Source organism: Mastomys coucha, unplaced genomic scaffold (genome assembly GCF_008632895.1).
Source record: "Mastomys coucha isolate ucsf_1 unplaced genomic scaffold, UCSF_Mcou_1 pScaffold20, whole genome shotgun sequence".
NCBI lineage: Eukaryota > Metazoa > Chordata > Mammalia > Rodentia > Muridae > Mastomys > Mastomys coucha.
Genome location: NW_022196903.1, coordinates 78097858 through 78121504, shown reverse-complemented (window position 1 = coordinate 78121504; position 23647 = coordinate 78097858). Strand labels below are relative to the sequence as shown.

Here is a 23647-nt window from a genome sequence, read left to right as displayed (position 1 = left end):
GTTTAAGCAGGAGTGCGAGCACGCGCGCACAAACACACACACACACACACACACACAGAGAGAGAGAGAGAGAGAGAGAGAGAGAGTGAGAGAGAGAGAGAGAGAGAGAGAGAGAGAGAGAGAGAGAGAGAGACTCACATGCATACCAGGACATAGAGTTGCCTGGGGTGGGAGACGGTTGACTCCCAGACTATTGTGCATGGGGCCTGGCCCTGAAGTCCTGGAATGGATGTCCTCCCAGCTCCCAGGGACACCCCTCATTGCAGGCCCCTGTTGCAGCCGCCCAGTGGGCGGTGCCAGGGCAGGTTTCAAGCTATAAAGGGCTCTTGGCTCCCTGGGTCTGAGGGAGCGCCATCTCTGCGACAGTGTCCCTGCGAGCCACAGCCAGCCTGGGGCACTGCCCATACCCCATCGCCATCGGGCGGGCTCTTCCTTTGGACACAGCTGCCAGTTGTGCCCCTTGCACCTTCTACCGGCAAGTCCATTTTCAGATTGCTTTGGACTGTATTGGGTGTAGGGCAGAAGGAAGTCTGGGCTTGGGGCTTGGATGGCGGAGGATGGGGAAAGAGTTCCACTTCTCTAAAAGAATTCCTCCTGTGCAAAGTGTCTGCAGCTAAGGCCTCCCCAGGTGAGGAGTGTGGTGGGACTTGGCTGCCTACCAGGGAAAGGAGAATGTGCTTTCCCAGAGGTCTGTAGGTGGGTGGGTGAGGGGCTCCTTCTAGCCAGGCCTGTCTGTGGATTTGGGAGTGAGGAGTCAGACCTCTGCCAGGTTGAACCTTTTGCACGTGGACTGTTATTTATTTCTTTTAAATCAAGAACATAGCTACATAGGTACATGGGTGTGGGTACAGGGTAGGGGCAAGTCTCCGTAAGGGACAGAGAAGAGGAAGGCCTGAAGGATAAGATGGCAGAAATTGAATATACCCTTGGGTTTGGTAGCAGTGGCCAGGAAGAAGGTGCCTCCAAAGAGGCTGGGGAGGGGAGGGTTCAGGCTGGTGGACTTTGTGAGGGGTTTCTTGAATTCTCTGTACAGCCAGACAGCCCGCTGGGGAGTGGGGCATTTAGTTCTGCGGGCTCTGGAGAGGCAATCCCTAACACTGGAGGTGATTTTCACAGCAGTGTGGACAGCAAGGGTCCAGGCCCTCTCTCAAGAGTAAGGGCACACTCATGCGATGTCCTCTAACTTGTCCTTGAGTTTCTGGGCACCAGAGAGCTACCACTGGCCTTATGGAGCCTGTTCTGGAGAACACAGAGAGGCAGGAAGGTGGGCAAAGGCAGGGAGAGGAATGCTCTGACAAAAGCAGAAACCTAGGGTGGAGGGTTCCTTCTTCTCTGCAGAAGTTTACAGTTTCCACCCAAGCTCTGCAAAAAGGTCTAGGCAGAACCTGCTGACCCAGGGCTTTTACAGGCCAGGGACTCAGGGAATGGGGGGTGGCGGGACCTTAGATCAGAACAAAGCCTGTCTGGGACCTTATGAGGTTAGCTCTCCAAGGGCTCCTTGGGGTTAGTTGGGTAACAGAACTCTGGGAGATGAGAATTACCTCTTTTATTCTTCCAGCTGCACTGTCCCCAGACAGCTGGGAGACACTAGGCAAGCCCAGTCGGTCCTTAAGTGCCCAGGCATGCTTCTCACCCACCACAGCCTGGTCTTTCAGTCCCCACTTTCCTCTTGCTCACAGTTTTACTCACCTCTGGCCAGAGAAATGAAAAGTTTTGGGATGAAGAAGTTGAAGCATCAACTGGGAAAAATCAGGGCCTAAACTATGCAGATTGAGTATAAAATGGAGGGTTTTCTCCATTTAAGAAAAGTGTCCCAACTCAGGGGATGTACTCCGATTGGTAGGAAAAGAAGCAGAGCAAAACAGTGAGCAGTGTTCTCATCAAACAAATACACGAATCCCTCTACAAAATCGTGTTACTTTGCAGCGCTGTGTGCAGTGTGTGGAAGGGATAATCAGGAATGTGCACAGAGAAGGGTGTGGAAGGGGAGCTGTCCTCACTACTCTGTGTGTAGGAAGCAGGGGATACAGAGCCATCCTGGCAGCTCTGTGTCCTGAGAAGTGGCCCTTGAGACAGATCTGTGCTTGTGCCGGTATTTCTAGAGCCCCAGAGGAATTTGCCTTGCCCCCTCTCTTCAGCCTTAAACACTGCCTGGGGCCTACCCTCCATATTCTCTCAGGCCCATCTACTAAGCCTTGCAAATATTACCCAGGCAGAACTTCCCCCTTGACACAATGCCCCCTGACTGAGGTCCCAGTCTGCTCCAGCTGACTTCAACATGCCTGGGGTGCTCTGGGCACACTCCCTGAATCTGGACTTGGGTGTACTATAGGCAGGAGTCAGAGCCCCAGATGTATCTGATCTGTGGAAAGGGTTTTGTGAGTTGTTGAGGTTAGCAGTGTTGGCCCGGATGGGGACATGGCAGATCATTTCAAGTCCTAGCTGACAGAAGTATTCTGACCTAAGACCTAGCCTGCCCCAGGAGACTTATGGGTTAAGCCTTAGCTTAAGGACAGTTTGTAAGAGAGATGTTGTGCTCTGTAGCTGGAGGTGGGCCTGGAAATGCTTGTTTGCACAGAGACTCAGCCCTGGGTCAGAGTCAGTATGTCTCAATGACCAGGATTAAGGGTTAATCTGGTCAAAAATTTGTTTTACAGCAGGGGTTGTGGACCAGGCCTGGGTCTGGTCCAAGCATAAGAAGTCCACCCTGGGCACTAACAGATTGTCTCTCCTGTGTATGTGACCAGCAAGGGTGACTCTCGGCCTCTCTTTGTGCGGGTAGCTTCTTTGCAAGTTCTGTCAGATGCAGCTTTCCGATTCACCTGCAGCACCTCCAAGAAGCCTTGTATATTGCTATAGCATATATATGTTCTGCCTCTCTCCTCCACAGCACACAAAGGGACTTGAAGAGAAACACATCCCATCAGGACACACTGCAGCTGTTGCAGTGGGGCTGTGTGTCCCCCAGGACATTCCCCAGAGCAGCACTTGGCAGTTGAGCAGTAGGGACTTAGAATCTCTTCATTTCCCTCCCAACTCCCACTCCACACTTGAGTGGGAAGAAAGTCCAGGCAGAGGGGAGCAAAAGAGGCCCCAAAGCCAAAGTGCATTCAAGGTGGGGGTGGGGGGACAGAACAAGGAAGTGCGGACTTTTGACCCCAGAGTGGGCAGGTCCTGTGGATTTCAGTTTGGTGGCTTAGAAAAAGAGTCATTTCCTGGCTGTGGACAAAGATCTTGTGTGTATGGCCTTGTATATTTCAATATTTGAGTTCATGAAGCCTCGTGGTAGACCACCATGTGGCTGTGTTCATGTCCCACTGCCCACAGAGAGATGGCCCCAGTGTGGGTCTTCCCTTAAGGTCATTTTGCCTGGCAGTACTGGTAATCTGGTCATATTCATAGGGTACTTCAAGACTTCGGGGTCCCCATAACTTCCCCAGCCACACTCTGCCATCCTCTCAGGGAGACTGGGCTGACACTGACCTCGCAGATCTTGCTTGCCAAGTGGTCCTGGAAAGTAAAATTCCCCTAGGCAAACACTCCCCAGCTCTCTATTTCTGGGGCCACAGTGGTTCTGACATGACTTACTTAGTGTCCTGGTTCCGACTGTCCTGAGGAGGTGGGAAGCCTTAGGATTATTAAACTGAACCCCTAGGAATGTCTTCAGGGTGTCTCTTTGGAGCTTGTCCTCAGCTAGGAAAAGACATTTAAGGAGGGGGGAGCTGAGTCAATATCCCCTGCGGATGTAGTACTAAAACTAACCACCAGGTGGGGTTCCAAGGCAGAGAGTGAGCGCTGACCCAGCTCTTGCCGACAGAGCTGGGCTGGAAAGAGCTCTGCTGGCCGAATCAACTTGGGTTGCCGGGCTCTCCTGGCAAGAGACAGCACGTAGATGCGCATCTTAGACGCTCTCGCACATTTTCTGCTAGTGAGCTCTAAAGCAGATCCTATACTGGACGCAGGGGACTATTAGCAGGGTAGGATGATTAGTTTACACGCCCAGCACTCTAAACTGCAGGTGGGATGTCTAGGATGATTTATTATTTACTATTATTTGCTCCGGGAGTGTGGGAGTGAAATGCGAAGACTAGAGGTCTGGGGAAAACCAGAGGCAACGGACAGGGAGAACCACGCACAACTCAGGCAAATATCGGGGCTGGTGTGCACAGCTCGGTCCCGGGCTCTCAGGAGAGGCCAAATAACCGGCGGATCCACGGATGCGCAGATACATACGTTCTGGGGTTATGGAGAGACTCTCAAACTCAGTCTCCACCAGCGTCTGGTCGACGTCAGGGGAGAGCACATGCAGCACAATCACACCTCACGCAGGATGGGACTCTGGACTCTCTGTGGCTGGCTCTGAGAAGGGGATCGCGCTCACGGGGCATGTTTACTTATTCAAACGTATCAGACAGAGAACGTGTGTGCAGGACTCCTGCCGCCTCTGGGTACAGAACCACTGCACGTGTCTCAGGTGCTGGACCCTTTCTGGGACCAGCACTGTAGTTAAGACTTGGCAACGTGTGTGTGTGTGTGTGTGTGTGTGTGTGTGTGTGTGTGTGTTGGGGCTCTCGGGAGTGTTAGAGCATTGGTAGCCCGGGACTCGCACAGGCACAGAAGACCCTCCATTGGACGGTAAGAAACATGTGGACCTAGACAACGGAGGTGCAGATACTAGGAATGCTATAGGCATCTGCTATTGCCCTGGCTATAGGTAATTAGGAGGGAATAACATGAATCCTTCGAGTCTGCTGGGTCCCACGGAATTTCGCGGGATGGAGTCTGGGTAGAGACTTCTAGCAACTCCCAATCGAGGGGGACAATCGGACAAGGAACTTCCACGCAGGACAGCCGAAAGCTGGGGGACCAGTTCGGGAATCCAGGAAGGAGAAAAAGCGGGAGCAAAGTAGGTTTATATCAGACCAGCATCAAGAGGGTACGCATCGTGTGTGTGTGTGTGTGTGTGTGTGTGTGTGTGTGTGTGTGTGAGAGATATGTGTGTGCGTGCGCGCGCATTAGTGTGTGCATGCGCGCTCGGGCATGTGTCTCATCTCATCCGTTTGTAGGTGCTGGACTCGGCGAGAAGGAAGAGAAGGCGCGAGGTGAACTGAGTTTGATCCTGAGGCGCCTACAAGTGGGTCCCCGGCGGGCGGCGGGCGGGGCGGCTGGGCGGGAGGCCGGCGGGAGCTCACACGCTCGGCAGCCGGCCGGCCTCTCACCACGCCTCCCGCTTTGTGAGCGCGCCCAGGGGGGGTGCTGGACGCGCGCCCACGGCGCAGCTCCCGCCTCTATATAAACACACGCATCGCCTTGCCTTGGATCAAATCAGATTGAGAGACGCTTTTCAAACCACCAGCCCTGAAGTCCTGCCTCCTGCTTTCCCCTTCTTTCATCCCTTTTTGCCTTTCTTTCTTTCTTTTTTCCCCCCCTCATCTCTTTTCTTTTCCCCAACAGCAACTCCAGAGCCGAGAGACTGCGTCCCGGGACAGACTGCCTTTTCTTAATTGATAGATAGCCGGGCTCGGGTTTTCCCACCTCCTCTCCCAACCCCACCCCGCCTCACCCCTCCCTCCCGCCCGCCGCCGCCGCCCCAGAGCCCGCCCGGGGCTCTGTCGCCGGCTGCGTCCCTTCCCCGCTGCGGCTCGCCGACTCCGCACTCGCGCTCGGGCCAACGCGCCCGCTTCGCCCGCCTCCGGGTGCCGCGGCCGCTCCAGCCTCTACACTCGCCTCATCTGGGGAGCCTTCTCCCAAGCCCCCAAAGTTTCTGGGTTCGTTGGTATTTTTGAATTCCGATTTTTTTTCTTCTTTTTGTGTACCTAGGAATTTTGGAGGAATAGTTTTGATAAATTGATCTCACTTTCCGCTAGCTCTCGGTTCCCCTTCTTTTTTGCCCCCCTAGCTTTGAGCAGGAAAGGGGCTTCCGAGAGATTCCTGGTGGATAAAGTTTCCCAAAGTTTTTCGTGTGTGGTGGTTGCGGGCAGAGCAAGCTCACCAGCTTAACTCAGCTCCATCTTACCTCCCCAGAGCAGCCCTAAGCCCGCATAAAGGGACAAACAAACAAACAAACAAACAAAGTTACACCTCGAGTCGCCTCGTGTCTTCTCTCTTCTTCCAGGCAATCTTTTTCCTCCCTCTTCGATCACTTCGCAGCCTCCAGCCCCTTTCCCTCGGCCCCATCTCCAGGGTTTCTCCGAGGGGTGCCCAGGACCCCCGGCAGCAGCCTCCCCTCCCCCGTCACTCTGGTCCGGCCCTCCCCTCCCCCATCGCGGACCGCACAGCCAATCCCCCAAGCGGCCGCCAACATGTTTTTTGAGGGCTTGGAGTTGGTGTCGGCGCTGGCCACCCTCGCCGCGTGCCTGGTGTCCGTGACGCTGCTGCTGGCGGTGTCGCAGCAGCTGTGGCAGCTGCGCTGGGCTGCCACCCGCGACAAGAGCTGCAAGCTGCCCATCCCCAAGGGCTCCATGGGATTCCCGCTCATCGGAGAGACTGGTCACTGGTTGCTACAGGTAAGCGCGCTCTCGCCCAGCTGCTCCAGGAGTCCGCTAGCCGCGGGTGTCCGGCCAGGGGGCGCCGATAGCTCGGACACTCTGAAGCGCCGGTCCCCGCCCCGCCCCTTCATTGCCTCAGCCCGCGCCGCCTGGGTTTCCCCAGCTCGCCTGCAGCGCGGCTCGGAGACCTCCGGCGCCCTGCGAGCTAGTTAAAGAGGCAGAGTGAGCTAGTTAAGAGCGCTATTGCCGGGGGTCGGTAGCAGAGAGGGCTCCGAAGTGTGAGGCTCCAGTGCTGCAGGCGTCCAAGCAAGGGTGCGCGGAGAGTGCTGGGGAGCGAGTCTGGAGGGGCTGTCGCTTAGTTTTCACCTCTGTCTCTGAGCCCCAGTAGACTTTAGCGTCCTGGGTAGCTACCTAGGCGCGGAGAGGTAAAAGAGGAGAGGGCCCGTGGCAGCTCCAATGGCTCACTTTAAGACCTGGGCAGCATTCTGCAGTGCATTAGGCTCAGGCTCAGGTACAATTGGGCTAGTACTAAGTGCTACTCACCTCCCCCCCCCCGGGTGTGTGTGAGTGTGTGTGTTTGTGTGTGTGTGTTCGCGCGCGCGTATCTGCATCTGCATCTGTGTCTCTGTGTTGTGGTGGGAGAGGAAGAAGATAACCTAAGAGAAATTCAAAGCAGAAGAGTTGAGGGCTCTCGGCTTTTGGGAGAAAAAAAGAGTCTGTTTGCTTATTGGGTGGGGACAGTTTAGCAGAGGGTAGCCAGGAGAAGTATGCAAAAGACCCAGAGTGTGCCCATGCAACTGGACGCTTCACAACTCCACTCTGGTGACAATTGGGGCCAGGCGCGTTGAGGACCGAACCCAGGTAGGTAGCAGGCAGATTAACCTGGTTTTAACCTCGTCCAATGCTAGACAATCGCTTATTGCAATTTGATACACCCCAGGTTGTTTTTTTTTTTTTTTTTTTTTTTTTGGTGGGGGGAGGAGGGTGTAACTGCGGGTAACTGGGGTAACTGCGGGAGGTGTGCTTGTCAGGCGGGCGCTTATGGACGTTAGAGACAGCCTGGATACCCATATACAGACAACCCCAACCCCAGAAAGGAGAAATGAAAGGTGAGCGCGCGTGCGCGCAGACCAATGGGTTTAGACGTGTGAAAGCTTGGCTTGAAATTAATAGACGCGTGCAGTCCGTGCGCGTGAGCGCACACACACACACACACACACACACACACACCACCGCGGCCGGTCGGCGGCCAAGTGACAGGAGAGAAGCCGGTTGGAGGGGCTTGAGAGGTTCCGCTGGATCTTTCTATGCCTGACAATTGGACTATCTTTGGGGTTGGGGGGAGTGTTGCTTGCCTAATCGGGTGGGGTTCCTTTCAACCAATCGGATGTTCTTCAGAGACAGGATCTCTTTCTCCTGTTTTTCGTCTTCATATTTAAAGGGTTAACTGTGGCGGTGGTCCAGGCTTTAGCCGAGAATTTAGAAAATAAAATAACTCAAGAGGCAGCGTTTCCCGCCTGTTTAAGGCAAATCCTCCGAACCCTCGTTCTTATCCTGTTTCCTGACCTGCCCCTCCCCCATGTCCCTTGCCATTTTTCTCAGTCTCACACAAGGGCCCTTGCGGGTGTGGTGCAGCCAGCACAAAAGTTAGAGAGAGGCGCTTTTCGCCTGGGCATCCGCGTCCCTGGGGGTCAAATCCCCCGGGAGGAGGGACCGCGGGGTGCTGAAGGGGTTAAAGCGAACCCTCCGAATCCGGTATTTTTTTCGGAGTAATTTATCAGATTTTACGGGGGACCTCCAAGGGCTCTCGGTTTCCACTAAGCACCATCTAAACAGAGCCCAGGGCTAAAAATACATTTTTGTATAAATTGGACTCGCGGCCCGAACGGCCGCCCCTATGAAAGTCCTCTTTGTGAAGGCCGTGGAAACGGCGGACAAATAACTCTTTATTAAAGCCACAAAAAACGCACTTTAATTATAGTTAGGCAGATCAGAGGCGGGGGTGGGGGCAAGGCGGCGGCGACCTCGGAAAATTCACAACCCAACTTTTGTGTCGGAAGAAAAGAAAAACAGAGGAAAAGACGGGAGAGGAGAGACCGAGTGAGACGGAGCGAGGGAGACTGCACGGCAGACGAGGACGGGAACCCCGCTCCGCGCCCCCTTCAGCCGCACCCCACCTCCGCCCCGACTTCTCTTAAAGGAGCCGGCGCCGTCTAAGCTGGCGTCTGGATGGGGGCGTCCCCAATTCGGCCCCTCCAGGCGGCGCGGGGGTTCCCGGCTTGTTCCCTGTCGCGCGCCGGGCTCAGAAGCATGTGGAAAAGCCATTAGGAATCTGGGTTCTGTAGCCACTTTTCGCATGTGGGGCGTGTTCACTTCTAACTGGAGTATATCGTTTCCCCGAGAGAAAGGAAAGTGAGGAGGGGGGCACGCCAGGAAAGGGGGCCTCCTGTCTCCGGGTAGAGGGAGCCGACGTGTTCCTAGGAGACCACGACGCCTAGGCGGGATGCGCGGCCACAGTTCTCCTGGCTGCCTGGAGAGAATGGACAGGTGGTTCCCTGCCCGGTGGCACCCAGGGCGTCCTGGCGGGAGAAGGGTTAAGGCGGGCCCGGTGGCGACTGCGACGGAGGTTTCCGGCACCGCAGGCCGCTGGCCGTGGAGCACAGCGCTCGGCCGAGGGCCTGCGATCCGATTACCTGCGCGGGTCACCGCGCCCCATCCCGCCGCCCCTCGGAAGCACCTTCCCGGTGCTCCAGTTCCAAATTTAAGGGCGGAGACGAAAGTCGGTCCCAATTATTCCCAGGACAAATGCTTCAGGAGAGTTGTGGCTCTGAGCCCAAGACTCCACCCTGCGGAGCCCACGAAGGGCCACACCGGAGCAGAGAGGAAACTCCAACCCCCATCTCTGGGGACAGCCTCCGGGCACGCACAACTCGCCGCTATAAATAATCTTTGGCCTGCGGCCACCCCGCGGGGTCTCGCCAGCCCGTGGCCTGGAGCCTGGAAATATTTATTCCGAGAGGCTCCGCTGCGCAGGGGTGGGGGAGCAGACTCCAGCTTCAGGATCAGCCGTCCGGGACACACGCCCCCCCGAAAGTCATTACTAAACGCAGCCTTCCGTGGGTGCCCCTGCATCTCCGTCCTCCCGCATTATTTATTACCCTCTAGGCCCCACTTCCCAGTTCTAATGCACGCCGTGAAAAATAAAACCTGTAAGTGTCCGTGTGTGTGCGTGTGTGTGTGTGTGTGTGTGTGTGTGTGTGTGTTGGGTGTTGCAGGCGAGTGCCGAGTGTAGGGCAGGGTGCAAGTGCCCTGCAGGTTCTCAGTGAGCCCTGAGAGGCTTCTGGTGTGGTTCCCACAGGGTTCCGGCTTCCAGTCGTCGCGCCGGGAGAAGTATGGCAACGTTTTCAAGACACACTTACTGGGGCGGCCGCTGATCCGTGTGACCGGTGCGGAGAATGTGCGCAAGATCCTACTGGGCGAACACCAGCTAGTGAGCACTGAGTGGCCGCGGAGCGCACGCGTGCTGCTGGGTCCCAACACGGTGGCCAATTCCATTGGCGACATCCACCGCAACAAGCGCAAGGTAAGAGCTCGAACCCTTTGCCTTGGGGTTAAACTGTCTGGGGTAAGGGGCACAGATATCTGAGCTCCCCTGCCTAGACGACTTCCTGTCCGGAGTCTGCTTGGGCCTCCTCTTGATGCACCTTCTGGCTAGCCCACTGCACGGTGGACTCCACTAGGGGTAATACGGCCTGCCTGCGGATGGTCTGAACAAAGCTTGTACTTGTGGGGTCTGCAGTGACGGATGCAGTTGCTCAGTGCACCACTCTACCGGAAAAAGAAGGGGGCGGGGCAGGCGGTTGTCCCACCCCAGACTCCCCGCCACCTTTTTCTCAGAGCTTCCGCCCAAAGAATGATCGAGCTGAAAACCAAACCTGGCCTAGCAGCCACAGGTTGCATGGAAGGCAAGTCTGTCGTCTGTTGCTGGGCTGAAGACATCCTATGTGTTGCGGTCTTCCAGGCTAGCCCACGGAATAGGTTGGGTGGCCTTCGGGCCCCTGCTCTAGCGGGGGAAGGGCAAGGGGTGAGAGCAAAGTCTAGGTGCGCTGAAGTTCAAAGCGCACCCACTCTCCTGAAAGAGGAAGAGAAAGTGGGTGTTTATCCGGTGGATTTCCCGAGCTAGAGCAAAGACTCGCAGCAGGCGAGCCAGCGCACACGCAGCACGCCTCCCCGCCCCCTCCAGCTGCGCCGCCGCCACCGCTGGGCTGGGAGCGCGGGCGGCACGTGCTGTTTGAACTGCAGTAACCCGAAGGCTGAGCCTGCCGGCGGGCGGGGCGCCGGCCTTGGGCTGGAAGCCGCCAGAAGGAGGCTGCAAGGCTCCTTCACTCTGTTTTTTCCATTGGGTCAGAGGACTCCCTCAGGTTTGGAACCTAAAAAGAAGAAAAGGGGGCCTCTGGCCTCAGGGAGGAGCCGTGGAACAAGGAATAGGGAAGGGAGGAGACCGCGCGGGGACCATGATCTTGATCAGGGGCTCCACTGCTAGGTCTGGGTGACTGGGGAGCAGTGGGAATGCTCACGGATGCTGCCTGGGTTTCCTGTTCTCCCAACCGAACCACTCTATAAGGGTCGTTCTCCTAGGAAGGCACAAGAGGGAGAAAAAAAAAAAACAACCAAAGGAGGATATACAGGACTCCCGAGAAAATTCTGGAGAAAGGCTCCGAAGGCCTGACTGGGATGCTGGAAGCAGTTATCACAGCTTCCTGGCACATGGGGGAGTGTCTGGGGGGACAGTGGCTTCTCCCTTTAGTCTCCGAGGCTCCCTCAAAGCTTCCTTGCCTGGAGTTTAGACCTCCAGGGAACTCAGCTCCAAGCCACTGACTGCTTCCTCAACTCTCATCCAGAGGCAGGATGCAGAGAGATCTCAGAGTGAGATTTGAAGCTGCATCACCAAGTCCTGACTGCTGGGACTGCAGGAAGCTGGGTGGGGGAAAGGTCAGAGGAGAACAGCTTGACCAGGAAGGAGGGTGAGGCCCAGGGGAGCAGATGGATCGGAACACAGTTCTGCTGAGATGGGTAACCAGACACTTGGACTCTGCAGTCTTCTGAGCTCCTGGCCTTCCTTCTTGCGCTTAGAGATGAAGAATGGTCAGAGGCTAGCGCATATTGATCTAGGCGGAAAGAAAACACCAAAGGCTGTAAGTGTGTGCTTGCTGTGTGATGGGCACATGAGTAGGAGGACCCTTCTCAAGGATCCATGATCCTGAGTTTACTGAATTTTATAGGTACTAAGAAGCTGGGAGCTTGATCCTTGACCTCAGGAAGCAGGAATTCACAAGAAGGACAAAAATTGAGTTCTCAGGGGCCATGGTCATGAATGTCCTTGTTGCCCTGAAGGGATGGGTCAATCTTGAGGATGCAAAGCCTGGAGGGCATCTTCTGGCCAGGGTGAGGGTTTTGCAGCTCACACTGCAGTGAGAGCCATGCCCCAGCCTGGTTGGGATGAACGTGCAGGAAGCGGGGCCCAGGTGTGCAGGGCACGGCTGGCTGAGAACTGGGAGAGTCACTGTTTCCATTGGAGTGGGTGACCACCCCTTCTCTGGGAGGTCTAACCAGATGTGTGGGGAGAGGGTTCCTCACAGCCATCGCTGCATGCACTCCACATGTTGGCCCTGGCTGCCCTGGTGGTCTAGGGCTAGCTGGGGCTGCCTGGAGAACTCAAGAGTGTCCCCACTTAGATTGCATCACCTGGGAAAGCCAGGCCTCAGACTCCCTCCTTGTCTCCTCCTTTGGAACCCCTCCCAACCTGGGGCAGAGGCTCCTATCTGACTGTCTGTATGGAGTAGCTGGCCTGCTGCCCAGGGAGGATGGGAGGAGCCTGGTGGAGAAGGCGGAGACAAGAAGTAAGAGACAAACAGAAATTCATACTGGAAGCCTCTGTTCTCCAGCCTCCTTCTCTCCCTGCTTTTGCTCGGAACATGCACGGAGCTGGGTCTTAGCACTGAGAGACTAGCAACTTCAGTTTGCCAAACAGGGTCCCAAGATTGCCATGGAGAGGGAAGACCCCAGAGTAGGATTTCTGCCCAGCAGGTGAGCAGAGCCCAGAGTGGTCCATGGAAATAAAATCTTGGGGGAGGCCAACCCCACTCTCCTGGGCTTTGGATGCCTCTAGCTCATTACACAGGCCATAGCCATAGACATGAGCACAGGGATCTAGGCTTGGCTCAGGGCTGAAGCTCCAAGCTACTTCGGGGTTAAGTGAGCAGGTGGATAGCATAGCCAGACAGCCTAGTCCCAGGGGAACAAGCCTTTGTCCTAATAGCTGAAGTTCTTCACCCAGAAGTCACTGCAGGTCCTGCAAGTGGTCCCAGGGGCTGTTGAGGGGGCAGGTGGCAGGAGTGGATTTCTTTGAAGGTCAGTGGGGGAGGAAGCCCAGGCCAACTGCCAGGGTGTCTGGGTGCCGGTGCCTCCTGCTGCTGCTTGCCCTTGTGCTGGGTAACAACAGGCAGGGTGAGTGTGGAACCTGCTGCTGCTCCTCTCTCTCTCTCTCTCTCTCTCTCTCTCTCTCTCTCTATCTATCTATCTATCTTTCTCTCTCTTACTCTGTATTACCTCCTTTTGTTGTTCTCCTCCTGATGTGGACTTCTCCACATCAGGTCCAGAACTGTGGTGTCTCCTCAGAGTCCTCCTTGGTCCTTCTGTTGGCCCCTCCTCCTGCCAGCTTTGGAAGAGAAATGTGGCCTTGGTGGGGACAGCAGAGGCTGTCTTTTCTGGCCCTGAGCCCTAATGCCAGTCATTGTAGCCATCCTGGACTCCCCGGGCCCAAAAGCAGGGGCTTGAGTATCTTACCACGGGGTTGTAGACAGTCACCCTACCCCATGACTTTGAGAGACCCTTCCCTCATGGCTCTCAGCTTTCCAAAGGGGTTTTGTGGTTGGAAGACAGTAAGCAAATGGGCAGCCAGTTGCTTTCTACCCTTCTAGTACTTTGGTTGGGGTATGAGAAGAGTTTTAGATAGTATGGTACACACAAGGGGAGTGGCATATGCAGGTAGGGAAGGGGGTGCTTGTCCCACCCTGTCTGACCAGAAATGATGAGTGAACATAGCCCAAGGTGAAGGGGAAGCCAGGTGGCATTGCAGGCAGCTGGAGAATGACTCCCTCCTTAGTCCCCCTCCTTACTGGAGTATAAAGTACACACCTTGGCGTCACCCCTATGCAGACCGCTGCCTGCCTTCTGTTATTCTTTCCACTCCACAGGCTGAGGCTCCGGTGGCTTGGCTGGGTGGCCTGCCTGGCCCCCACCCCTCCTGGGCAGCAGCTTCCATTCCTCCTCAGCTGAGTCACTGGCTGGGCAGTGGGCTCCCTCTGAGGCCCTGCCCTCTGCTGTGGCCGCCCACCAGTTTGCCCATCTATCCTCAACTGCAGGCTGATGGGGCCGGCACTACTGCCGTGCAAGTTGTGAGGTTTTACAAGGTGACCTCCCGTCCAGAGACAGCAGATTAGAAGTCAAGAGGAAGTCTGGCTGGGAGAGAAGGCATCTGTAAGAACAATTATAGGGGATTTAGGCTTTGAGGAGCCCTGGTGAGCACTCCAGGCTCTAGACAATCAAGTTCTACTCACATAGACAGAGATAGATAATGTAGGTGACTGTGTTATTGGGGAGACGGAGGGGGCCTGGGAGTGTTCTCCAAGGACATATTTAAAACAGAATTCATCCTCCCTCTCAGCCTTCTTGTGATTTTATGGGTATGCTGGGGTGGGTGTTCTGGGGTCTCCAGGACCCTCTCTCTCTGTTCTTGCTCTCCCTGGACCCATCTTTTGCAAAGTCCATACCTATGGCTTGATCTGCTGCGATCTGTCGGAGCCCCGCTGGTCCCCATGGACCTTTTTGTAGCATTCTTGGCTTCATTATGGGAATTCCCAGGGAAGACCCCAATGAAAGCGAAAACAACCTAGCCACTGTGCTGCCTGTGGTCAGGGCCAATGCTCCTGGGCCAGAACCTTCTTCATACTGAGCCACTCCCAGGCATCTTCCTCTGTGCCCCAGGCCTGACCTCGGTGGCCAGAAGCATCCTATCCAACGAGCTGATGAGGCTCAGGCCTCTCCCTGCCCTGGCAGGCACCTCTGCCTGTTCTCCCTGGTGGTTGGTGGTTTCTGGGCTGCCTGGCTTTGGGAAGTGCCCGCCTTGTTAGCCCTGGGCACACACCCAGAGATGCAGACTCGGCACCTTCCCAGAGCCTGGGAGGCCCCTGTGTCTCTAGAGCAGCTGAAGGCAGAGGCAGGGCCACCGACTTAGTGACTCTCTGGTGCCTGCCACCAGCCTTTGCTTGGTTTTTCATGCCTGTGCTTTCTCCACCTTTTGGAGGCGGGAAAGAGGAAAATGTCCAAGGAGAAGTGGGAAACATCTGGGTGGAAAGGGACTTTGAAACATTTAGATGGACTCCCGTAAAAACCTCCTAGGCCAGGAGGAGGATGGTCTAGACAAGAGCCCAGACTTTCACTCCTCTTCACAGGCCCCAAGGAGGACAGTGCCCATGCTTCCTGATCCTTCTCAGGACCTTTTACCATTTGGGGGCACGTTTAGACACCTTGCCATACAGTTCCTTGCTCAGCCTCCTGCCTCTCCCTCCTCCCCTCCCCCCCATCCCCCGATGTCCCTGGATCCCCTGTCTTTCTGGGTTATCTCAGCCTTCCTGGACCCCTCGGGTCAGAGAGGTGATTCAGTGAGCTATCGCTAGAGGGCGCAGGGATTGTAACCTAAGGGGCACAAGAGGGTTTGTCCATGATCCTAGTGTCCCCTTCTCAGGATGCCACCTTTTGTCAGCCTTTGGGGGTATCCTGTCCCAGGCCCCCAGGGCCTTGGTGATGTACTAGTACAAGGTGCCAGGCTGTCGCCAGAGGGCTCAAATGTCGAAGGACTGTGCCGCCCGGAAGGGTCTCATCTTGGGGAATGTAGAAGTAGGTGCTGAGATGCTGTGGATCTTGGAATTTCCCAGAGGCTCCTTGGGTAGGTCTCACCATCTTATGGATGAAGAAACTGGGGCCTTGGGGTAAGTATGATCATGGGCATACATAAGTTTGGCCCCTGGGCATCTAGTCAGACCTTCTTGCCATTTTCTTGCTGTATCCAGAAGACTTGCTTGGTTTTGGCTGGTCCTGGTGACAGTGGCCTCTACCTGTTCCCCTGCATATCCCATCCTTGAGTCGAGATTTCCACTGGGCCATTTCCTACCCTATGCCACTTCCAGGAGCTTGCTGGTTCTCAGTCAGTGTGGTGTAGCTATCCCCTCCTACACCAAAGCCAACTTCTCCAGTGTTTGGTCGCATGACTTACCCTCCCACCTCCCCACTGTGTTTCCTGGTGGCCCCACCCCAAAGCTCTGTTCTCTATAGCCCACTGTTGGTCAGTAGTCTCTGATTGGACTCCTGAGGGTGAGAGCCCATCTTGCCGCCCCTCCCCCCCAAGGCCCCTTGGCCAAAGGATGAACCTGGTCCTAAGAACACCAGGACAAGGCTCAGGCACCCAATCCAGTCTTCCTCTATAACCGCTGTTAAAGAAGCCCTGCCCCCCAACAAGATATTCCCCAAACCCCCGGAACTGGGCAAGTGTGAGTGACCTAGAGGACCTCCTGTCACCCTTGTTCCTCCAGGCTGTTTCTTGGCAATGAAACTGGTCTGGGCAGTAAGGTCCTCTGCCCCTCACTGGCCTCCCTCCCCTCCCTCTTCCCACTGGGAATTGGGGAATGAAAGTGCTATTGTGTGAAAAGGCTGGGCCACTGAAGGGCCAGCACTGTTATTTCTGCAAACCAGCCCTCCCATTAGCCATGCAGGGCACAAGCCAGGAAAATGTTACCTTTTCCTCCATGAGCTGACTGCAGGGGAAATTCTCACATTTACAGTTTGTGTGGTGGTTGCGTTTGGGGGGCAGGCGGGAGAGCAGTGTGCTTGTGTGGTTTTGTATGGGCTGGTGGGCATCCTCCCTTCCACTCTCCCTCTTTTCCCAGCTCTGGGGGGAACCTCCTGTTCTGGACTTGTATCTGGGGATATAAGTAGACCCACATGCTTCGAGTAAATAAACAGATACCCTCCTTCTCTTGGCCAGAGGATAGCTGTGTGGAAAACATGCCGTGTTGGGGTGGAGGCAGGGCACTGCCCAGCCAATCAGGAGGATGAGTGCAAGACCAGAGGATGGGAACAGGGACCCTTGATGGTCTTAGAAGATGCTCAGAATTAAAGGGTCTTCTGTCACTATGATCTTCTGGGGGTAGAAAGCTATTGTCTAGAGGCCTGGCCATCCAGTGAATGTTTGAATGATACAACCTCTGAACTTCCTAGAGTCTCTACTCAATTGTCATTACATGGGGACTGATGACAGTTTGGGTCCCTAGCAAATCCTGCTTTCTATCTAGTAGTAGGTTCTCTTGCCTGCTCATCAGTGGAGTAGAGGAGAGCCATGTGCTTCCTTCCTACATGTACTGTGACCAGGCACACATGTCCCACTTCTCTTGACACTTCCTCTGGAAGTCCTGGGACTTGGCAGAAAGTCCTTTCAACAGAAGTGCAGACTCCTTTCTATGGCCCCACCCTCGCTCCTGTGGAGCCCCAGGGCTGGGAGAGCCTCCTACCCTTTCACAAACATAGGTGGTAAACTGAGGACTCACTATAGGGAATTGCAACAACAACAAAAAAATTCACTATAGGGAATTGCACAAGGGAGCTGGGTTGGAGCCACCACCAGCAAGCATGATAGGATGGGTGTGGACAGCATTCCTCCTGGCTGTAGGCCCCTTACCACTTGCCTCTGGGACCTTCAGGTCTTCTCCAAGATCTTCAGTCATGAGGCACTCGAGAGCTACCTGCCCAAGATCCAACTGGTGATTCAGGACACACTTCGAGCCTGGAGCAGCCAGCCTGAGGCCATCAATGTATATCAGGAGGCCCAGCGACTTACCTTCCGGATGGCTGTGCGGGTGCTACTTGGCTTCAGCATCCCTGAGGAGGATCTGGGTCACCTCTTTGAGGTGTACCAGCAGTTTGTGGAGAACGTCTTCTCTCTGCCAGTGGATCTGCCCTTCAGTGGCTACCGGAGGGTGAGCACCCTGTGTGTGGAACGGGAGGGCATAGGACTGCCTTTGGGAGAGTAATGCACTACTGGCCAGATGTTGGGAGGGAGCACAGGGCATTGGAGACGGTAGGTAAGAGCAGAGAAGGCAACAGGGTGGGTCAGAGCTTTCCCTGTAATCCAGGGGCTTAGAGTGAGCCCTGCCTTCAAGACAAGCTGATGGTCCACTTTCCCCTAGGGCATTCAAGCTCGGCAGATCCTTCAGAAGGGCCTAGAGAAGGCTATCCGTGAGAAGCTGCAGTGTACCCAGGGCAAGGACTACTCGGATGCCCTGGACATTCTCATTGAGAGCAGCAAGGAACATGGCAAGGAGATGACCATGCAGGAGCTGAAGGTGGGTGGGCAGTGCTGTGGGCCACCATGGGACGCCCTTTCTCTTTTCCCTCACACAATAGCATGTGGCTTGGGGCTGTGTGCACTATGTCTTGAGGGTGGCCAGGCTCCATAAGCTCTATCCTACACATATCCTTCCCTATTGTTCTTAAGATTGGTCCTTAGACCTGTCAGGGGCTTGTTGGCACCTCCTATTGAGCCTGTCCCTAGGTTACTCCCTCAGTTCTTTCCATGGTCCGAAGAAAACACATGCCTAGAAGCCACTCGTTGGAGGCCAGCTCCAGACTCCAGGAGAAGTTTGATCATAATATGGACTCCCTCCTCTTACAGCTTCTCGAGTGGTTGATAATTTTGTCCATCCCACTGCCTCAGCACAGCTGGGCCTCAGTCTCCTGTGCTCTTTTCTTGACATTTTCTGCTCTTCTACTTGAGAAGGCCTATTCTTCCTAACACTCTGCTCCCTTTACCTGGTGTCCACAGCTCTCCCCAGGAAGCGGGGAGAAGCTGCTGGGACTTCATTAGCAAGCACCCAGGCCTTGGGAGGAGGAGACCTCTGGGTTCTATTGCAGTCCCCTCTTAGGTCCTTCTGGCGCTGCCTTATGCTGCTTTCAGATCCTGCCTGTCCTAAAAGGCATCCCTCTTCTGGTAATGGAGGAAGAAGCTGGGGGCAATACCTAATACCAAAACACACACACACACACACACACACACACACGGGCACACGGGCACACACACACACAGGCACACACACACACGGACACGGACACGGACACACACACAGGCACACATGCTTATACGCTATATCCTTTCTCTTCCATGAGCTCACTGTGTCTAGTAGGCTTGCTGGTGCTGGCCAGGAGTCCAGCACTGAGCAAGAAGTGACCTTAAGCACTGGAGCCAGCAGGCTTATACTTCTGCTCTGAGTCACAGCAGTATGTTTCCACCCAAGCTAGGGACCACACTGTGACCTCCAGGAGCCTTCTGAGAGTGAGGCTCAGAGCGACAATGTTGGCAGCTAGGACGGAAGGCCCAGTGCAGATGGGCTCTGGGGAAAGCTAGCAGCGAAGGTCATCCTAAGTGGCTGCTGCAAAGGGCCCAGAATGCTTATCTTTCTGTTGTGCAGGATGGAACCCTGGAGCTGATCTTCGCAGCCTATGCCACCACGGCCAGTGCCAGCACATCCTTGATCATGCAACTGCTAAAACACCCTGCTGTGCTGGAGAAGCTGCGGGAGGAACTGCGGGCCCAGGGCCTGCTGCATGGCGGTGGCTGCCCCTGTGAGGGCACCCTGCGCCTGGACACACTCAGCGGCCTGCGCTACCTGGACTGCGTCATCAAAGAGGTCATGAGGCTCTTCACGCCCGTCTCGGGTGGCTACCGCACGGTGCTGCAGACTTTCGAACTGGATGTGAGGCTGGGCTCCAGTGCTGGTGGTAGTGGGGGGGCTTTGGCTAGATGCTGGGAAAAGATAGCTGTTTGGGGGTCCTCAGTAAGGTGAGGGGGTGGGGAGCAGTGCCTGATTCTAGTAGTTTTCAGTCCTGTGGGAGATGCTTCACCCCAAAGGCAGAGCTGAATGAAGCCAACCTGTGTACCACTTGGGATGCTTCTGTGATCTATAGATATGGAGACTTAATCTAGCACGCTGGAGGAACGACTTTGGTTAGGGACAGGCCTTGTGCATATGAGACTGAGGACAGGTAAGTGGACCTCTTCTGGTTCTTACCACCCTACTCTCTGCCTGGTCTTCCTCCAGGGTTTCCAGATCCCCAAAGGCTGGAGTGTCATGTATAGCATCCGAGACACTCACGACACAGCACCTGTGTTCAAGGATGTGAGTGTGTTTGACCCTGACCGCTTCAGCCAGGCACGCAGTGAGGATAAGGATGGTCGCTTCCATTACCTCCCATTTGGCGGTGGCGTGCGGACCTGCCTGGGCAAGCACTTGGCCAAGCTGTTCCTGAAGGTGCTGGCAGTGGAGCTGGCCAGCACTAGCCGCTTCGAGCTGGCCACCCGGACCTTCCCTCGCATCACTCTGGTTCCTGTCTTGCACCCCGTGGATGGCCTCAGTGTCAAGTTCTTTGGTCTGGACTCCAACCAGAATGAGATTCTGCCTGAGACCGAGGCCATGTTGAGTGCTACAGTGTAGCCTCACTCTGGTCTCAGCCCAGCCCAGCAGCGGGGGTGGGGCACAGAGATAGAAACCTGTGGGGTGGGGAGGGGCTGGGTGGGAGGCCAGCAGCCCCCTTATGTTGTTCTCTGGCCTCTTCCCTGGCAAAACCTCCCCAAAGACAAAAGGGCCTCGCCCACTCCTGATTCCCACTCTCTTGGATCTCCACTGCCCCCTAGCTTAGCTCCTGGGACAGAGCCAGGACTGTATGCCCATGACAGTGTTAGTGCCGGTTGGTTGGTTGAGCTGCAGTATATGCTTATGACCTCTGAACGCTTCCTCCCCTTACCCCCTAATCTTTTTTGTTGGTGGTCAGGTGGCTGTGAAGGCAGGAGGGAGGAAAAGAGGGGCCCCTTGGAGCACTCTTTGACACCCCCACACTCCCCCTTCTGTCCCTGCTAAAATAGTGCCCAAAACAGTGTTCTGGGGGTTCTCACCTAAGCCAACCTAGACTGGGCAGGAGTTGCCACCAGCCTTGAGCCTAACTGGTTTGGACATTGGAAATTACCTATCGCTGCTATTTGTCCTCTCTTCTGACCTTGGGGTACAGACCTGGGAGTACAGGAGCCCATGGGCTTAATCCTCAGCATCTTCCTTGGTGGCCCTGACCAGGGACACCAGCACTCCTCCCCCGTGGGACCAACTGAGCCGGGTGGCTTCTGGCTATAGCTGGGCTCCCAGCTGCCCACCCTTGCCCCTGTCCCATATTTATTCACTGACCTTGGCTAGCCTGAGGTCTGGAGCACCCTCCCCAACACCCCCCACACCGCCACCATCACCACACACACACACCTGTCAGCCTCTGTCCTTTTCAGGGCTTATGTGAGGCAAAAAGACAGTGTGTCTGGTCTAACCCAGTTTTTTTGGTAGAGGGTTAACAGCCCTGCTGGGCTCTAGGCAAAAGATATAGTTTAACCTCAGAGTCAGACACCCAGCATCTCTGCCAGGTGTTCTTAGCATCTCCTCCCAGGCTGTCAAAGCCCTGGGCATGTGGGTCAAGGGGCCACCACTTCCTGTTCACTCACTGCCTGTCCCAGTGCCAGCCACTCCCCTGGTGAGGATGAATAAGGATACGGGTTCTTCTGAAGGGACTTCTGTCTTCCCTTCCTTAACTCTCTGCCCCTTTCTTGGAAGAGTTCCCAACCCCATACCCACTCCCACCCCCTTGCCGCTGACTGCTAAGCCCAGCTCAGGGTTTGGGGTAGAGAAGAAAGCAGAGAGGTAAGGTGGAGAGAGCCCTCTTTCTGAGCTGCTTCAGGCCCTGTGGGGTCCGAAGAAGCTGCAGGGGAGGCTGTAGCTAGAAAGCAATGGAGAAGGAGAGGAAGAAGATGAGGAAGATGAGGACAGGGCATAAGTGATTTGTCAGAAGTGGTTCAGTTGCAGAAAGGCCAGTAGGGGTGTGGACGATGACTGGGTGGGAGGTGAGGGACTCCTGCCTCAAGCATTTTGAAGGTTGGCTGGGCGGGATCTTCCTGGGAAGGGTTTGGGGCTCTGGTGTGTCTCTAGGCAATTTCGTCTGTTTTCAGATTGCTCTTTGCTTTCGTTTTCCATCCATTGCTTTTGCCTGTTACTAAGGCAGTGGCCCCTTTTCTCCAGAAAACAGAGACTGACAGTCCACATCAACCTGGCCCTGGATGGCCACTGTCATGAGGGTCAGCCACATCTCACCAGCCACACAGAACACCTGTAAGCCACGTTTCCCAATGTTTCACTGGTCTGCGGGTTTGTTTGTTTGTTTGGTTTTGGTTTTTTTCTGACAGAACCAGAACAAATTACAGCATTAGAATATCAGCAAAATTATTATGGAGTCAAAAGTAACCGTAAATCCTCAGCACCCCCCATTCCCAGTTCTGAAACAGGCCAAGCTGTGTAAAGACTCATCCAAGTTTATGAAAGAGGTGCATGCTGCCCACACGCCACAAACCAAGTGCCCGGGAGGTTCACCTTCCTGCACACTAACCCTGCTTGCCTGCAGCCAGCTGTTTCAGACTGAGGATGTGGCATGTAACTCTGGCTCTGGTGAGAGACAGGGGACTGGAGGGCCCCACCAGGTGTCAGAGGCCTTCCCTTTCAGGGGGCCAGCCCAGGAGGCATAGTGAAGGAAAAGCTGAGGGGGATCCCTGTGAGGGTGGGAGGAAGAATGATGTTCTGCCTGGATGGGTCTCAAAAGTAACAGGTGAAGGGACCCCTCGCTTAGGCACCTGCGGTGTGACACCCGTCTCACCTCTGTAGATGTGTCTGTTCCGTGTTCTTGTGTTTCGTTGTGGTAGCATTAATGGGTGATGTATTCTCACATTCCTAACTATTGTAACTTGACATTAAAAAAAAAAAAACAAACCCCACAAAACTTCCTACCACGGGCTTGCGGATTGAAGCACTTTCAAAGTTAGGCGCTGGCGTGTGCATCCTGGGCAACCATTTTTGATCCTGCCCAGATTTCTATTATTTTATACACAAAACTTTTTTTTTCATAAATGTTATAATTTTGTGTCTGTCTTTATAAACTATTATAAGTACTATTTTTGTTATAATTCAAAATAGATATTTAGTATAAAGTTTTTGCTGTTAAATATTTGTTATTTAGTAAAATATGAATTGTTCTTTATTGTAAACATGGTTCAAAATATTAATATGCTTTTATCACAGTTGTTTTAATATTGAGAAAGCACTTGTGTGTCTCGTTTCGGTATGAGCTGGTGCTGTGTGTGTGTTTTGGCTGTCGTATGGTTTTGATGTGTATATAATATTCCGTGTTGCATATTACAACAATGAATGTCATGCATTTTGTGAAATACTCAATGTGGCTCTTTTATTGGCTTCCATAATAAACTGTGGGGACTCACCCTTGTCTCTGTTGGTCGTCTGGTGTCTCGCCCTTCAGACTCGTTAGAAGGGACTATCCATATTCCCATCAGCAATGCCTAGACAGACCTGCCAGGAAGCTCTAGAATGTACTGTAGAGTTCCACTCCACATTCCCACCAAGGAACAGGTTGTGACAAGGTCCAGGGTCTGATGGGGAGGGGGTGGGGACAGGCAGCAAGGAGGCCACACCCCGGTCAAGTGTGACTGTGACAAGATATGCCAGGTCTTTGCATTGGACCCAATGACCTACAGCTCGAAGGCTTATTCATCAGTTTTAGCTAAGATGGCTGAAATGCTCAGCCTCGGGAGGTGCAGGAGTGGCCTCCTCACTCTGGGCTCAGCCTTTTGTCTTGGCAGGTGACCCTCAAAATCTGTTTCATGGGTGTCATGGGATCATGTACATGCCCAGACCCCAGGATCTCTGCCAGGTGTTCTTAGCACCTCCTCTCAGGGTGTCAAAGCCCTGGGCATGTGCTTGGGAAATGCACCAAACAAAACAAACCAGGTTCCCTTATTGTGAGTCTTGAGCCAGGATAGTCCACCATAGGGGCTGGTGTGCCACCAGCTACAGAGGTCTGCAAGCTACACTGGTAGCTGACATACCCCATTTACCAAGCCTGACTGTCCAGGAGACCTGGGTTGGAGACTGTGGAAAGACAAGACTACAGGATGT

At 54.7% G+C, this 23647-nt stretch overlaps 1 protein-coding gene across 5 annotated transcripts; it reads left to right on the top strand.

Annotated features, from left to right (window-relative positions):
• The first annotated feature begins 334 nt into the window (after nt 1-334).
• Nucleotides 335-22952, top strand: LOC116099155 (cytochrome P450 26B1). 5 transcript variants are annotated; one of them, XM_031382361.1, is made up of 7 exons: nt 335-475; nt 6116-6506; nt 9847-10071; nt 17303-17578; nt 17789-17944; nt 19067-19351; nt 19697-22952. In XM_031382361.1, exons 2-7 carry the CDS (start codon nt 6303-6305, stop codon nt 20087-20089), a joined length of 1539 nt encoding a protein of 512 aa, XP_031238221.1. In that variant the 5' UTR covers nt 335-475; nt 6116-6302; the 3' UTR covers nt 20090-22952. The 5 variants fall into 5 exon arrangements, with proteins under 5 accessions (XP_031238221.1, XP_031238222.1, XP_031238220.1 ...); XM_031382362.1 differs by having other exon boundaries at nt 335-628; XM_031382360.1 differs by lacking the exon at nt 335-475 and adding an exon at nt 520-628 and having other exon boundaries at nt 5455-6506.
• The last annotated feature ends 695 nt before the right edge of the window (nt 22953-23647 follow it).

Excerpts from the sequence above, each read along its gene's own strand:
- LOC116099155 (XM_031382361.1), top strand. The coding sequence starts at position 6,303 with ATGTTTTTTGAGGGCTTGGAGTTGGTGTCGGCGCTGGCCACCCTCGCC. Across the intron at positions 6,507-9,846 it reads CTGGTCACTGGTTGCTACAG|GGTTCCGGCTTCCAGTCGTC; the intron begins GTAAGCGCGCTC and ends TGGTTCCCACAG. Across the intron at positions 10,072-17,302 it reads TCCACCGCAACAAGCGCAAG|GTCTTCTCCAAGATCTTCAG; the intron begins GTAAGAGCTCGA and ends TGGGACCTTCAG.